Source organism: Dromiciops gliroides, chromosome 1 (assembly GCF_019393635.1).
Source record: "Dromiciops gliroides isolate mDroGli1 chromosome 1, mDroGli1.pri, whole genome shotgun sequence".
Lineage (NCBI taxonomy): Eukaryota > Metazoa > Chordata > Mammalia > Microbiotheria > Microbiotheriidae > Dromiciops > Dromiciops gliroides.
Genome location: NC_057861.1, coordinates 345523629 through 345540783, shown reverse-complemented (window position 1 = coordinate 345540783; position 17155 = coordinate 345523629). Strand labels below are relative to the sequence as shown.

General features: G+C 37.5%; 1 protein-coding gene across 1 annotated transcript in view; it reads right to left on the bottom strand.

The window, feature by feature from the left end:
- The window catches only part of ADAMTS16 (ADAM metallopeptidase with thrombospondin type 1 motif 16), a 240267-nt gene that overhangs the window by 124775 nt on the left and 98337 nt on the right, over nucleotides 1-17155 (bottom strand). The window contains exons 9-10 of the mRNA XM_043976059.1: nucleotides 9129-9266; nucleotides 59-212 (exon numbers count right to left, since the gene is read on the bottom strand). Coding sequence (XP_043831994.1) covers nucleotides 59-212; nucleotides 9129-9266 — 292 coding nt within the window. The remainder of the gene's footprint in view (nucleotides 1-58; nucleotides 213-9128; nucleotides 9267-17155) is intronic.

Below are 17155 nucleotides of genomic sequence, written 5' to 3'. Positions count from 1 at the left end.
CCATTTTCCCCTATAATATAAATGACATATAATCAAGCATTCCAAAACAATCTCTTGCCTTTTTGAAGTCCAGCATGCAAAGCTTGGCCTTCTCTCCAAATTGCCACTTGCATTGTGTGTTGGCGTCATACAACTCTCCTGGCAGCTTTTCAGGATACTTGTATTCATTCACAGGCTTAGGCTGATCAGCAAGGCATATGGCTTGAGCAGTGCTAAAACACAGAGAGGGAATGGGGCCATATGTGTTGACCAGAGGGAGTTAGCAGAGGATACACACATTGTTTTGCTTTTGTTCTCATAAAATAGAATAATGATACTTTGCATAGGGTAGTGGAAACTATTCTCCTCTTGAGGCCTAATAATTACATTTTTTCTAACTGTAGCTCTATATATACCATCCACAGTTTCTGAAATTATCAATAACGCATGTCACCCCTTCCAAAGAGCAATTTAGTCCTGACTATATTGTGGGGAAAGGTGAACTCAAGTAATTGCAACCAGCTGTCTACTGTGAGAAGCTCCTACCACAGATAGCTCTTCTGAACCAGAGATTCATGCTTGAAAGAAAGAGGATACTTTTGCCAGGAACAATCAAAGGATATGCCTGTGGAAGTGGATGTTGCGGCTGTCAAAACACAGCCTGCCTACTTGGAAGTTTCCTCACAATGATTGTTGGAGGGCTGGTGCCACCTGGACAATACTTTACAACTTCCATTAGTCCCTTACTGAATTGTGTAAAAATTTCCGCCAGCAATATTCTCGGTCTGAGCCAATTCCTGACCAGAATTGCAAATAAAAACATAGATTCAATCTAGTCAAAGCTACTGCTGAGTTTCCTTCACCTTTTCCTCCCCAAGAAAAACAAACAAATACAAACAGATTATCACCTTTTTTAGCCAATGAGTTTTATAAGGTATAAATCCGGGACATTGGGGAAAGGGGGTGGAGTGGAACATGTAGTCCTTATGCTGGCCAAGAAATTCTGAGCACTTATTTAAGATGGCAAGGAATCAAGACAGCAAGACATCACCATGGTCAATGTAGTTAGCTCATCTGGAAAATGAGGGGGAGGGACTAGGTCACTTCTAAGTTTCTTTCTAGCACTAAGGTGTTAAGTTTTGAAGAAATTCAGCATTTCTTCTCATTCACTCACTGAACAAATATCCAGTGAGTTCCATCTCTGTCCAAAGCACTATGCTAAGCAACTCAGTAGGTGCAGGGTAGGAGAGAGATTGTATAAGACTCTCTCGAAGTAACATTAATCCCAGAAAGAGGGTAAAATGGAGGGAGACTACAATAGAACACTGTGCAAAAGAAATTTTAGAAAGTTGAGATACTAGTAATTAAATCTAAAACTTAAATTAATTAAGATTTCACAGAATCAACATCCAACAGAATACTTGGGCTTCCTCCTTGTGCTCTATTCTAATATTTCCTCAGTGCATGCAAGGGACTATGACTGATTCTCAATGGAATACTTCAACAACCTGGGATTGAATCAGTAGGTGTACCCTCTCTATTTGTGCAAATCACAACTCCTCTCTGATTTCTTAAAAGACTTTTAAAAGATTTCTTAAAATTCATCCTTTGGTAGCCAGCCTTATGATGAGTCTGTCAACATCCACTTGGGTCACTTTTTGGATTACATACATCACTGGTCCATAATCAAAGTTTCTCAAGTTAATAGGACTGGCCAGAAGTTACATTCCAGCAGTAGGGCCTTAAGATCCCAAGGTCAACTCAATACCCCAAGGAAATATTAGAATAGAGCACAAGGAGGAAGCCCAAGTATTCTGTTGGATTAATAGAATTACATTTGAGTTCTGCATGTTTTCATTGAAAGTAAAAAGTTGAAAATAAAATAATCACATGTAAGAAGTGACTTGAGGATGAAACTATGATGTGCCTTACTACTTTTAAATTATTGAGCTAAGTTTTTCTGAAACTATAGGCCACTGGTACAGACATGACTAATTGTGATGAGGTTTGTGTCTATTATTAGAAAATATTTTAAGGACATGATATGTCAACAGGATGATGGGCTTAGGGCTAACACTAAAAAAAAACCTGTCCAAATTATCTGGATATTAGTATGACCATGGCACAAATCTTGCTTTTACATTTCAAGAGAGAGCATTCATTTACTCTCTTCTTTTTTGCACTGTCTAAATCCTAATCTTCTATTAAGAATAGTAGATTCATCTTTGAAAAGTTTTCCTTTTACTACTTACTCAGAGATGGGCATGGGGCCAAATACCCATCTAATTGCTGGTGAGTACAAATGATTCAGGAAGTCCACACACACATGTGACAGAATACAGACTCAGATTTATGGAGTCACCAAGAGTATGACTAATTCAGGCTCAGGAAAAAGTATCTAACTTGTAATGGGTCATTTCAAATAAAGCAAAAGCCCTGCTGATTAAATTAGATGCTGAGAGTTTTTTTGCTTGATGTTTGTCTGAGATTTACTTCCAAAATCAACTTGTTGATTCTGTGAAATCTTAATTAATTTAAGTTTTAGATCTAATTATTAGTGTATGTTCTAGGGGGAATTAGCCAAATCCTCCAAAGTAAAATTGCATTCCAGAATTACTGCAGGAAGACTTAGTAAGCAAAGTCAATCTCCTAGGTGCTCTGAGTGTAACAAGAGGTGAACCAAGAAAACGCCCTTTATCTCATGGTAACAAAGAACTGAGCTGAATTGTGGATCATGGCCAACAGTCAATGTACACACACACAAAAAAAGAAATAGAATTGGTCCCAATGAGCATTTCATCAAATTAAAGGCTACTTCCCCCCTTCAACATCTTCAAAATCTGATTTACTACTTAATTGTGCAGAAGCATTTGAGAGGAGGATGTTTCCCCAACCATCTTTGGTGACTATCTCTTTCATTATATTGTTTCAGATTTTATATTAAAGCTAAATATTTTTATTACATTATCCCTCCAAAAGAAGCTTCCATTTCTCTTTAAAATAAGAAAATAGAAGTATCACAAATATTTTCATTCTCTTGAAAAGGATCTTGCATATTTATTAAATGTTCAATTAACTGAATTGAATTGAAGAGAGCCTACAATTAGAAGCTTGGGGTAAATAGAGAACTTTCATTTTTTCTCCTTATTGTGGAGGGAAAAATGTGGTGTTAGTGGAGGACTTATTATTGTTTGTCCTTCATTCTTGAAGAGGATCATGATAGATGTAATGACTTGCAATGAACTGGACTTAAGTGAGGAAGGGCTGTGCAAAGTTACGAGCCTCACTTTTTCCTCTGGAGCCATTTGGGTCTAGTGGCAATATATATTATCAAGAAAATTGGAGATGGCGCTGGATGTTTAAGGCAACTAGAGTTAAGTGACTTGCCTTGGGTCACATAGCTAGTAAGTGTCTGAGGTCAAATTTAAACTCAGGTCCTCCAAAATTCTGGGACAATGCTCTGTCCATTGTGCCACTTAGCTTCAATGATTCTAGAATGAGTTTTCAACCAATCAGTTGTTTTTGTTTTCCCTGATTTGTGTTTTCATTGGTGTAGGGCATCTTGTTAAGGGGGCAGCTAGGTGGTACAGTGGATAGAGCACTGATCTGAAGTTGGGAAGATCTAAGTTGAAATGTGACCTCAGAAAATTACTAGCTGTGTGACCCTGGGCAAATCAGTTTTAACTCTAACAAAAGGGGCATGAATACCAAATTTTATTGAAAATGTTATTTTAGGGGGCAGCTAGATTGTGGATTCAGGAGGACCTTGAGTTCAAATCTGGTCTCAGACACTTGACACTTACTAGCTGTGTGACCCTGGGCAAGTCACTTAACCCTTATTGCCCCATAAAAATAAACAAAAAAAGAAAAACAAAGCAATCTGCTCTCAAGAAATTAATAAAAGGAAGGCTAATTGGGGCAAAGGAGAAATCTGGACAAAGGGATCTAAGGAAATTGGATGCAGGAAAAAAGATAATAGAATGAAAATGTTATTTTATTGAAATGTTATTAAATATTGCTTTTCTTCCTTCTTTAAACTTAACACTATTTCCAGAAGGAGCAGCATGGTGGAGAAAGTCCTGGCTTTGAAGTCTGGGGACTGCGGTTCAAATTCTATTTCTCACTCTCTTGGGAAGACTCTTAAGAAGCAGGCACTGAGAAATTCATTATCTCCCTTTTACTCAGAAGGAAGGTGAGGCACAAATAAATTAAATGTCTTGCTAAAAATCACATCACCATCTGACAGGGTCAGTATTTGACCTTGCATCTCTCATGTCTCCAGGTCAAAAACTACACTCCACCCCAGCACACTGCATCAAAAGTTACTGCTACCTGATACTTAGGTATCAGGCTTAGAATAGATACTAGAAGATGTTCATGGTGTTTGAAGGAAAGAGAACCAATGAAGACAAACCATTACTCTAGTTTGTTTTTAAGAAAAGGATAGGGTATTAGACTTGGAGTCAAGTGGACCTTGGATCGAATCCTGTCTCCAATACCTAAAAGTTGTGTGACCTTGGATAAATCATTTCATTTCTCTGGTATTCATTAATTTGAAAATTGGCAGTGAGATGTAGTGGACTCAAAGTTCTTTAATCTTCCTTCCATGCCTAATTCTATGGTCTCAAGATCCTATGGCTAACATGATAATTAATATAGATAATTATAGATCTTGTTATGTTATAGATAATTTTTCATAATGCCTCGCCTCTCATCTTTCCTCATCTGGTCAAGTCACAATGTTCTGTTTTGTTTTGTTTTGATGTATTTAACCCTTTTTTCTCATTTTATTAACATTTACAAACATAAATCTAATGAATAGAAGAAAAAGATTCTTTCACCTACTTTTCTTGGAATAATGACGCCAGCCATGTGAACTTTTCAAAAAGGTTCAGAATGAACTTATTTAGGAGAAGTGTCTTTCCCTCAATTTCCCTCTGGTATTTGTACATTGGAAAAGAAAAGGATGGTAAACAAATATCTTATTTCTACATTACTAAAAGAAATTGGCAGTTTTTCATGAGAGGGATAAAACTAAAAGAAAAAGACCAACAAAGTTGTTTGTATCCTTAATCCACTTGGAAATTAAACCTTTTCCTAAGGGCAAAAAGGCATGATGACTTTTAAACAGCTAAAATGGATCTACATGGGGCAGCTAGGCACTGCAGTGGATAGAGCACTGGCCCTTGATTCAGGAGGACCTGAGTTCAAATTCAACCTCAGACACTTTACACTTACTAGCTGTGTGACCCTAGGCAAGTCACTTAACCCTCATTGCCCCACAAAAAATAAATAAACAAATACAATAAAAATAAATAAAATGGATCTATAAGTCATAATTTCGTGAGGACATAGCAACAAGGGGCTACCTAAAGAGCTATCATTAGATCACATATCGAATGAGGGAGAGATGAAGCTCTGGAAATCATGAGGACATCCAACAAAGAACAAATTTTTAACCGCCCAATGTGTGTATGTGTTTATCTTTGTGTGTATATTTATATATACATATATGCTTTTGTATTATATATATATACATAGATATACATGTGCATTACAAAAATGTATACATTTGATTAATTCTATAATCCTACAAGGACAGCAAGATGGCTCAGTGTTTAGAGTTTGCTAGCCTTGGGGTCAGAAGGACCTGAGTTCAAATTCAGGCTTAGATACTTATTAGTTGTATGACCTGAGATAAGTCACTTAAAACTGTTTGCCTCAGTTTCCTCAGCTATAAAATGAGCTGGAGAATCAAATGACAAACTACTCCAGTATCTTTGCCAAGAAAATTCCAAATGGAGTCATGGAGAGTCAGGAATGACTTGAGAACAACAACAATAATCTTATAAGATGTTATCATAGGATATCTTTATTATACTATGCAACATGTATGGGTACTACACACATACAGGCAGTGTCAAATATTAGAGCACTAGACTTGGAGGTAGAAAGACCCAGTTTTAAGTTATATCTCATACATTTGGTCTGTAAGTCCCAACTTCTCTCAGCCTCAGTTTCTTCAACTGGAAAATGAAGATAATATAATAGTATTTACCTCATAGAGCTGAGGTGAGGATGAAATAAGATATGCAAAGCACTTTGTAATTAATAAATTCTATATAATTCTATTATTATTATTAAATTATAATACACATCATAATTTTCCCAAGTGTTATTGTTTCTTCACAAGTGCCTTGATCTTCTTGATATTTTCTGTGATCTACCTCATAGCCTTAGATCTGACTTAGCAACACTTCCACAATCCTGCCATTTAATCACTAAGCCCTTTTTAGACTCACATGGTCAGGGGGAATGTCAGAAATAAAAAGATAAAGGTGTTGCACTAGCCTGTCATAGAGAAGTTTCAGAGCCAGTGTCTGGGTAGTGGACAGGGGTTCTGGATTCAGACCTGAGATCCAGCTTTAAAACATGAATCTGCCATTTATTACCTGGGGAATCTTAAGCAAACAAGTCAAATTATCTCTTTGGGCCTCAATTTCTTTATCAGTAAAGTGAAGGAGTTGGACAAAATGGTCTCTATCATCCCTCATGACACCATAGAATATCTTTATTGTCCATAGAACTATACAACTATGTTAGACAAAAAGCTGACAAGTTTTCTCCCACCTCCCCTTTCTTCCCATTATTACTAGAACTACTTTGGTGGAGTGGTGGTGGTAAATTCAGATTGGTTCCTGATACAGAGTAGAATGTCAAAATACATAGTATTCTTTTCTGTTTTTTTTTTGGGGGGGGGGGAATGGGTGGCAGGTATGGTTTCCTAGATTTGTGGAATATTCAGTGTGGAAATTCCCTTCACCAAAGTAGATCAGCCACTCATTTATAACTTAGAGTTTTAGAACTGCCTAGGGGCCTGTATAGAATAATGGCACTATTTGCTACCATGATTCTATAGTTAATATATGTCAGGGCCAATACTGGAACCTGTGTCCTTCTGTGTCTCCAAAGATAGTTCTCTAATCATTAGGCAACATTGTCTTTCTCTCTGCTCTTGTACCTCAGGAAAAAATGGGTTCCCTGCTTCAACCCCCTCCCACCACCTTTGATTTTTAGCTTCAATATGCAAGGAACTAAATCTATCAGTGATTATTATATGGAGGGTGACGGCTTTTATTTCAAGAATCTCTTTTTTTAAGTAGGTAATGATAATAACTTCATATATGACAGACTAGTTTTCCAAAGAGACAAAAGCTTTACTTAAACACAAATGAGAATGTTCTTTCTCTTTTTTAAAAAATCATTTGACCTGGTACTGAAGAAAAAAATTCTGGAATAATTGTCATTAACTAGGTATAATAACTGTTTAAGCTTTGTCTTGGTCCTTTATGCCAATCAGTGCCACTGACTAGTTGGCAGGTAGGTGGCTCAGTGAATAGAGTGTCAGGCCTGGAGTCAGGAAAACCTGAGCTCAAATCAAGCCTCAAATACTTATTAGCTGTGTGACCCAGAACAAGTCACTTAATCTTTGTTTGCCTTAGTTTCCTCATTTGTAAAATGGGGATGATAAAGGCACCTATATTCCAGGGTTGTTGAAAAGATCAAATGTTTAACCTTCTGCCTGGCACATAGTCGGTGTTACATAAATGTTAGCTATAATTATCATTATTATCTTAAAGATGTTACTTGCCTCTGCTTGAGCATAATGCTATCATAGGTTGACTAGGACCTTAATTATTTAGTCTGATCCCTTCATTTTAAAGATAATGAAAATGGGTACCAGAAAAGTAAAGTGATTGGGTCATAGAAGGTCTAAGTAGTAGAATGAAGATTTGAACCCAGCTCCTCAGAATCCAAATCCAGTGTTCTTCCTGTTATGTAATACTGCTTGTCAATAACATTAAAATAAAAGGATTGGGGGCAGCTAGATGGCGCAGTGGATAGAGCACCGGCCCTGGAGTCAGGAGTGCCTGGGTTCAAATCCGGCCTCAGACACTTAACACTTACTAGCTGTGTGACCCTGGGCAAGTCACTTAACCCCAATTGCCCCACTAAAAAAAATTAAAAATAAAAATAAAAGGATTGGACCAGATAATATAAGACCTCTTCAGTTTTAACTCTCTATTGATTTTGAAACATTTTTTAAACAAAAAATAACTCCATATGATTCTAGCCCCTTTCATCTATTAGATTCTTCATTTCATCAATTCAGATTTCTATAAGAAGTTTTAGATTTCCAAACAACATCAGGCAAGGAAATGAACAAAATTTTCAGCACTTAAGAATGAAAAGTGAAAGCATTTGAAATCATGAAAAAGCATTCATTGTATGTTTTTGGTGACAACACAGACTGAGACATATCCTTTGAACAAAGCTGGTCAGTCATGCCAACTTGATAAAGTAATTCCTTCTTAAATGTAATTGACAAATATGTCATCTTAGGATAATTCTTGTTAATACGCAACTTCAATAGATTTCTCTGAATCTGAAATGCATAGTTTTACATATTTTGAATGAGCCAGTATAGACATCTGGACTGAGAGAGCAAGAGCATGAGCAAAACTACAGTGTGAGCCTTCCCCTGCTTTCCACACCCTTCTCCCACTAGCTCTCCTTCATTTAGAATCAATCTCAACTGTCCCTTTGTCTCTGGAGTAAGCTAGGTAAGTGCAGTGAATAGAGTTCTGGGTCTGGACTCAGGAAGATGGGATTTCAAATTTGACTACAGACAGTCACTAGTTGTGTGACTCTGAGCAAGTCACTTTTGTGACTCTGTCTCAGTTTCTTCAACTGTAAATCGGGGATAATAACAACCACCTACCTCCCATGGTTGTACTGAAGATCAAATGAGATAATATTTACAAAGCACTTAGCACAGTGCCTGGCATTTAAATAAAAGCTTATTCCTTTCCCCTTCCATTTCCTCTCTAATGCCTTCCAGCTGAGAATGGCCTTCCTGTCTTAGAACATACATAGTACTTGCTTGCAACTCATTTTAGCAGTAATAATGTGTTCTTTTAAACATCGGCTATTTTTATAGTTGTGCTATTTCCCCTGTTTGGCTGTAATCTGCATGAGAGAAATGACAATGTCTTTTCTGAATTTTGTGCCTTTTCTTTTGCCCAGCATTTTACATACTTAAGGAGTTTAGCAGATTTTGAATCAAACTCCCTTCTGGAGTTACTTACCTTAAAAATTTGTAGAGATACTGGCGACTGCAAGCTGACCAGGAAAAGACTCCGTTGTGTCCTGCCAACGTTGGGGACATGATGTTACCCTCAGACTTTTTGCACATGTTTCCTTCTCCATCATGGACCATACCAAAGCTATTAAAGAGAAAAAAATGCCACTCACTTAAAAACAAATAACATTTTACATTAATCTGATGCAATCCAACACTAGCTAGGCCGTGATCGTGTTGTATAATCAAAGGTGTAACGATTGGAATGACGCCACCTTAACAAAGGTAAGTCACGGCCTCCCTTGAATGTCTTGGAGAACTATACATAAATGATACAGATAGAACAAAAAACTATGCATTTAGAGTAAATGAGCACAAGAACAACTCAAATGAGGTGGAAGAAGAATTTTACTTATGAAGTTTCTTGTACAGTCTCTTTTTTTTTTTTTTTTTTAGTGAGACAATTGGGGTTAAGCGACTTGCCCAGGGTCACACAGCTAGTAGGTGTTAAGTGTCTGAGGCCAGATTTGAACTCAGGTACTCCTGAATTCAGGGCTGGAGCTCTATCCACTGCGCCACCTAGCTGCCCCCTGAGGTGAGATTTGAACTCAGGTCCTCTCAACTTCTGGGCCAGTGCCCTATCCACTGCGCCATCTAGCTGCCCCTACAGTCTCTTAATTGAAGCTGCCATTGGGTCTTTTACCCTTGTCACCTCCTCTGGAAGCAACTTCAGTCTGATGAGTGATCAAGATCATTCTGGGAGGCACATTTGGTTTAAAATGCTGCTATGTAGTATCTAGAATCAGCCATACTTACCTGCAAGTTGTCTCTGGGGCTACAGCTGCTCAGCAGAGTGGTCTTTCTACATTATAACCTCATATCTTGGTTTCTTTTTTTTTCCCAGGGCAATGGGGGTTAAGCGACTTGCCCAGAGTCACACAGCTAGTAAGTGTCTGAGTTTGGGTTTGAACTCAGGTCCTCCTGAATCCAAGGCTGGTGCCTTATCCACTGCGCCACCTAGCTGCCCCGGTTTCTTTTCTTTCAAAGTAAAATCCATGTAATTTTTGTCAGTAACTAGGTCAACTGATATTTTTGTGGATAGACAAAGCCTGCCTAGTCTTGGTGGCTTTTTGGTGGTGACATCTCCAAAGAACAGAAATAAGTGGGTACAGCCTAAGTGGGGGTGGTGGGCAGGAAGGAGGATTTGTTCATCATGAACTGTGGAGATTATTGTTGTCATGTCTGAGCACAGGCAAGACAATCAAGTGGTCTCAGGCTTGCCTCAACCCAGGAAGACCAGGTGAGGACCCTGATAGCTGGGAGAACTGCCAGAGAAAATCTTATCTTATTATTTTGCATGTGGAGGGATCCAGATGAGCATGAATGACAAACTAAGGTTCAATCTTGGTGGATGAGGAGGGAAGGGGAGGGGGGAAGAATTTTCTGTCAATCATTTGCTCTATCCCCCCAAAACCAATATGGCATTTTGGTGACATCACCTATACTGGTACCTTTCCCTCCCCCCAAGTATTCCCACTTCTCTCTTCTATTTCCTTTAACTTTTTAAAGTCTACAGAGGACAGAAAGCTTTTCGTACAAATGCCAATCTCCATGCAAATTGGATCTCCTAGAGATTATGAAGGATTTCAAATTAGGCACTGAAAACTATTCATATTTCTGGAAGGTTATTATTCACTATTAATGTCTTAGCTCCAATTAGTTTGTCATATTCTCCCTAACTTAATGTACTGAAGAAATATGACACAAGATAGATTTCTCTTTGATTAGGAAGAAGAACAGTAGGGAGAGAGAAAAGTCAGGAGAACAGGTGCTCTCTGGGCTGAGTATGACTCATGGAATCTTATGCTCAGAATTTGAAAGGATCTTAGAGACCACTGACTCCAAACTCCTCTTTTCATAGATGAAGAAAATGAGTCTGAAAGAGGTCAAGTGACTTGCAAGGTTAAGCAAATATTTAAAACAGGATTTGAACTCAGTTCTTCCTGACTGTGAGCATAGCCTTTTTAATCCACTGGACCATCCAGCTGACCACTCTCTGAAGAACCTCAGAGAACAGCAATAAAAGAGGAAGGACGGAATGTTTCAAGTAGAGAAGATCATCCTAAAAGAGGTAATTAAAGTGTTCTGGAAAAAACAAACTGCCTATTTCAGTTTTGCCTCCATCTTATTAAAATTTTAACAAGTAGGTTTAAGGGTCTAAATAAGATAATGTGACACTGAAAATGGCAGATTTCTGTAGAATTCCTATACACTGCTAATAGTGATGTGGGTTTAGTCATTTTGACCTCCACCCACTCTCTGAAGTTCTATTAAAAATAATTAACCAAGCCCAGGGTTACCATATGGCATAAACAATGTGTCATGGGATATGGAAAGGTTTCAGATTTAGGTCAGTGGTATGAAGCTGGCCCTGGTATAATGTGATAAAAAGGGAATAAGTTAATGTCTTCTTTCTTTGACCTATATGAAGGTATTTTATGTCTCAGTTTCTATCATCATGATATTAGTACAACACCCAGATAGTATGACTCGAGTGAGTATATTTAACATTAACATCAATGAAGAAAAGAAAAAAAAATAGATGAACAAAAATTTCTGTTTCTTTCTTTCTCCTCCCCCCAAACCAAAAGGTAGCTTTGGATTTTGGAGTAAAATAACTCATCTGAATCATGGAACTGCCTGTTACTAAGCCTTGGGATCTTAGGAAATTCAGCTTATCTCTGAGTTGCTCTCCTCATCTGTAAAATGACAGGGTTGGAGCATATCCCTAAAGTCTTTTCCAGTTCCAAAACTAATATTCTGGGAAACTTGATGAATAAGAAAGTTGAGAAACACTATTAAGGAACAAGGCAGGAAATAGGGGATTATTTACTTCATTTTCATCTTGTTAAAAAAAAACAATCCATAGGCATTTACATGGAACCTATTTTGTACCAGAAAATATCCCAAGTCCACAAACTCTCCTGTGCACAATTTGCTGCCTTGTGGTTGAATGCAAGTTCCTTGAGGGCAAGGATTGTCCTACTTTTATATGTTGTCTCCAGGACCTAACAGAATATCTGGAGCAAAGTAGGTGGCAAAAAATACTAATTGAAAACATATGTTCAGTATTTATTCATGTGTGTATGCATGTGCGTGCATGTGGGTATATATGTTTATGTGTAAAATTTCCAATAAGCAGGGGTAGGCATTAATAACTGAGGGAATCAGAAACAAAGAGGGGATGCTTAAATTGAATCTTGAAGCGAGCACACACATTTCAAGATGTGGAAGTGCATAGGGAAAGCATTTTAGGCAAGGAGGACAGCCTGAGGAAAGAGAGGAACAAGCCTTAGAATGCCTTGTCCAGTTAAAAGCAAATAGGCCTGTGTTCTTAGAGTGTAGGATTCTTGAAAGGGAGTAATAATGTAATTATTAATTTGTAAGTAATAATGTAATTATTTTGTTCAGTTTTTTTTTCAGTCATGCCCAACTCTTCATTACCTCATTTGAGGTTTTCTTGCAAAGATATTGGAGTGCTTTGCCATGTTTTTGTCCACCTTATTTGACAGATGAGGAAACTGAGGCAAACAGGGTTAAGTGACTTGTCCAATAATATAATAATCAGTCTCAAAAACATAGTATGGAGTCAGAATGTAAAGGACTTTAAATAATTTTCTAATTTAACTGAGAGCAATGGGAGCCACTGAATTTTATTATGCAAAGGAGGGATATCCTGGGATCGGCACTGTAGGAGCTGAGATCTGTACTTTAGGAATATCATTTTGGCAGCTGTGAGGGAAACTGGATACAGGGAGATCAATTAAGAGGCTATTGCAAGGGGCAGCTTAGTGGTGATGAGGACCTGGATTATGTTCCTTGTGGTATAAATAGAGAGAAGGGGAAGGATGGGAGAGATGTCAAGGAGATGGAATTGAAAAGACTTGGCAACTATTTTCTCAGCTATTTAAAACCAATATAAAAACATGAAGTTTGAAATAGTGTTTTCAGTGTGCCATATTTAGGGCCAATCAGGAGAGTTTGGAATTTGAACTTAAAATAAATTACATTATTTCAAAATAGATACTCTTCTCTGGGAGAAAATTAAGCAATCTAGATATTTCTTCAGTGCCGAGTATTATACACACTTTTAAAAAAAGTGATAACTGTTAAATTACTAGAACAGCTACTTATAAAAGAGGGGGAAATGATTTAGCTTTGAAAAATAATCAGAGTATGTTTTTTACAATCTTTGTCTCTGGCATGATGGAACCAACTAGGACTCAGGCCTGGAGTCCTCTATGTCAGTACTCCTGACATAGAGGAGATTCTCTCTGAAAGCTATGTGTGGCTATGGAATATAGCACTGTGACTAGGGAAGGAGTAGGAGAAATTATAGGCCAGGAGTCAGGAGACCTAAGTCTAGTTCTGTCTTTGGAACCATGACTTTGGATAAGTCATTTCATCTGACTAGGCTTGAGTTTCTTCCTTCCTTCCTTCCTTCCTTCCTTCCTTCCTTCCTTCCTTCCTTCCTTCCTTCCTTCCTTCCTTCCTTCCTTCCTTTCTCTCTTTCTCTCTCTCTCTTTCTTTCTTTTTGTCAAATGAGCTATTGGAACCACATGAGATTCATTTGCTAAGGTTATGTACAGCTACAGTAAGGTTATTTACAAAAATTTAATAATTTTAATACACTGTCATTTTTCCAAGGCTCTTATTGCCCTATTAGTAGTCTCAGAGATTGGCCACACAGAAAAGATTTGGACAGACAGGATATAGACATGATAAAACAATGAAAAGGCTTCTAGATTTGGAAACTGAAGGGATCTTAGAGGTAAGCTGCTCCAATTTTTGTGATATGGGTAAGGTAATTGAAGACCATCAAGCAGCTGTAGCATCACAGATTTATAGTTGCAAGTGACGTTTAAGATTATTTAATCTATTGTCTCACTTTACAGATGAGGAAACTGAGACAATGAGAGATTAAGGTAATTTGCCCAAGGTCATGCGAGTAGTAAATTGCAGAGTCAGGATTTAAACTCAGGACCTCAGGCTCCAAATCCAGTGCTATTTCCATTGTATCATGGAAACCTAGCAATGCTGACCCTGTCTGGTCGATTGGCAGCTGCCATCCCCCAAGGTACAATGTGACTTAGGTTAACTACATATAATTCAAGTTGCTAGAAACATAATTTAGTAAACTGTGTCCTAAGTGGCTGAAAAATTAACACGGGTTAGCCCTGGGAGCACAGTTTACATACTAAGAAGCTCTGGCTCCAGGGTTATAATATAATTTAAACTGCACCTGCATGTCTGGACTAAGGATCTCAAAGAGCTTTACCAATTTTACAGATGGGAAAATTTAGTGAGACCAGATTAAGTAATGACTCCATGGCCACATAGCCAAGTTGTGGTAGAATTAGAGTGCATCTAGATTCCTATTCCCCTGGTTCTACCCATCAGACCATACTGCTTCTCTTAGCAAATGGGAATTTTTCAAATGGCTTAATGCCCAGATTACACATTCTCCAAAGCATGCAGTTCAGTTATCGGTACAGCCCCACCAGCTCTTTAGCACCTGCAGTTTACAAACCACATGTAGCTGTTTCAAGTGATTTAGAGTAACCACAAAAATCTCCTTCTGTTGCCTGTTAAAAACAAAACAAAACAAAACAAACAACAACAACAACAAAAAAAAAAACAGCCTCAGTCTCCCCTACCTAGTGAAGGAAAATATACCTTCTCATCTTCATTCTGACTCTCCTGCCTTTCCTGTCCCAACTCAATTCAAATTCAAACAAATTAGGGGAATGGACTAAGAGTCTTTACAACCTAGTGAGATTAAAAACAAAAGAATCCTAACTGGAAGAAAGAAACTCCTTTAATCTAAAGTTTAGAAGTTAAGTTTACCTTAACACAGGGGCAGCTAGGTGGTACAGTGGATAGAGCACCGGCCCTGGAGTCAGAGTACCTGAGTTCAAATCCGACCTCAGACACTTAACACTTTCTAGCTGTGTGACCCTGGGCAAGTCACTTGACCCCAATTGCCTCACTAAAATTAAAAAAAAAAGTTTACCTTAACACTACTACCTCCCTATCTCGCCCCCCCCCAAAAAAAAGTAGATTGAAAATAAGTTAACATGATGCAGCTAGGTGGTGCAGTGAATAGAACAGAGACCCTGGAGTCAGGAGGATCTGATTTCATATCCAACCTCAGAGAAGTTAACTTTTTTTTTTTTAACATTATGTTCTGTCAACATGAAAATCTTTAGAAAAGAACAATATATTTTCTTCAGTTTACTAGTCATAAAATTCTAAAAAATGAATCTGCTTAGACCTAACTGATACAGTGTGAGAGGACAGTATGATAAAGAAGAAAGAACACTGGACTTGTAGGGAAACAGGAGGCCTGTGTTCAAGCCTCAGATCACTATAAGCTTAGAGAAATCATTTTACTCCTCTGAGTTTTAATTTCCTCATTGTAAAATAAGGATAATTTTTGCCCTTTCAGTGACCCAAACAATTTTCTAAGGCTGTTGTCATAGAGGAATTACTAATTTCCATTTCACTGACAATTTCTACATGGGAAATGTCAATGACATTTCTACATGGGAAGTTCCATACCTTACAAAATTCTAAGTCTAGACCATAAAACAAAGGAGAAATAAATCATCTTAGTGAGCCCACTGCCTTCAAGTGCTAACATTGCCAAGACCCTATCTAAATTGTTTATCTTTAATTTACTTCCTCAACTCTGACTTAATATACAAGGAGGACTTTAGATATATCTTATTTTGATTTTATAATTAAATTCAGGTATGGTTCAGAGGATAGTGAGAGCTTAATGAGCCTAAGATAATGTGAATGTTTTGAAGTTTTTACTCTAGCAGACTATTAAAAAATATAATTATGATTTAAATGAAAGCTTCATATGTAGTGCAGGCAGTATTTGCTAGGTACTGAAAAAGTCAGTCAATCATTACCTGTAATGATGAGGGGATCAGTAATGGGATCTAAAACTTTCCACTTGGAGGTCATCATTTCACATAGAGGCAAAGTCCATAGTTACTCTCATGCATTCCATTAGAAACTAACACATGTAGCACACACATACACACACACACACACACACACACACATTTTCACAGAGCACCTGAAATCTTTTGAATAGTTTTGGAGGAAATGAATAAGGGACTTCATTTCATTTTCTAATAGGCTAGGAGCAGAGGGAAGTTTCATAAAAACAGATTTACCAGTACTATCTTTCTTGCCAGTGTACACAGAAGGTGAGGAAAGGTAAGGTAAAGGTTATAAAGATAACAAACTATGTTTCTTAGTTGTACTTTGTCCAGAAAAATTTCAGATATGTTATTAGTGTAACATGGGATGAGTGTTACAGTATTAGTATTGGATTATTTTGATGATGCTAAATTTTGGGAACTCAGCATCTCTAATGGCTAGAAAGAGAAACTTTTTTCAATTGTGTGCATATGTACATATGTGTTGGGTATGTGTATGTTTTAAAGACAATTTAGAAGAGGCAGAATGGTGTAGTGGATGAAGAGTTGGCCTTGGAGTCAGGGAGACCTAGGTTCACAACCTGCCTCTGATCCATATGGCTATGGTGATCTTGGGCAAGTTATATGAGGTCTTAGAAATTCTGTAACATTGATATCTAACTTGATCTCTATAAAGGACCAGGGCCCAAACAGGTTAAGATATTATTGGTAAATATTTAACAAAAGAAATAAAAATATAATACAATATAATGTTAATTTGTGGGTTTTTATGTAAATATGCTGAGGAAGGATCTGTTTACATTTGAGTTTGACAAGATAACTTTAAGATTTTAAGTTGAAAAATCAGGCTCTCATCTGTACTGGTAAAGGGACTTTTTCTCACTAGGAGATCCCTATGATGATGAGGGTCGAATCCAAAAAAGTAAAAAAAAAAAAGATAAATCTATGAAAGTTATCCACATAACATGTGGTTTAATATGTAATTTAAAGTACAAGAAACTCCTTGAAGTATTTTATT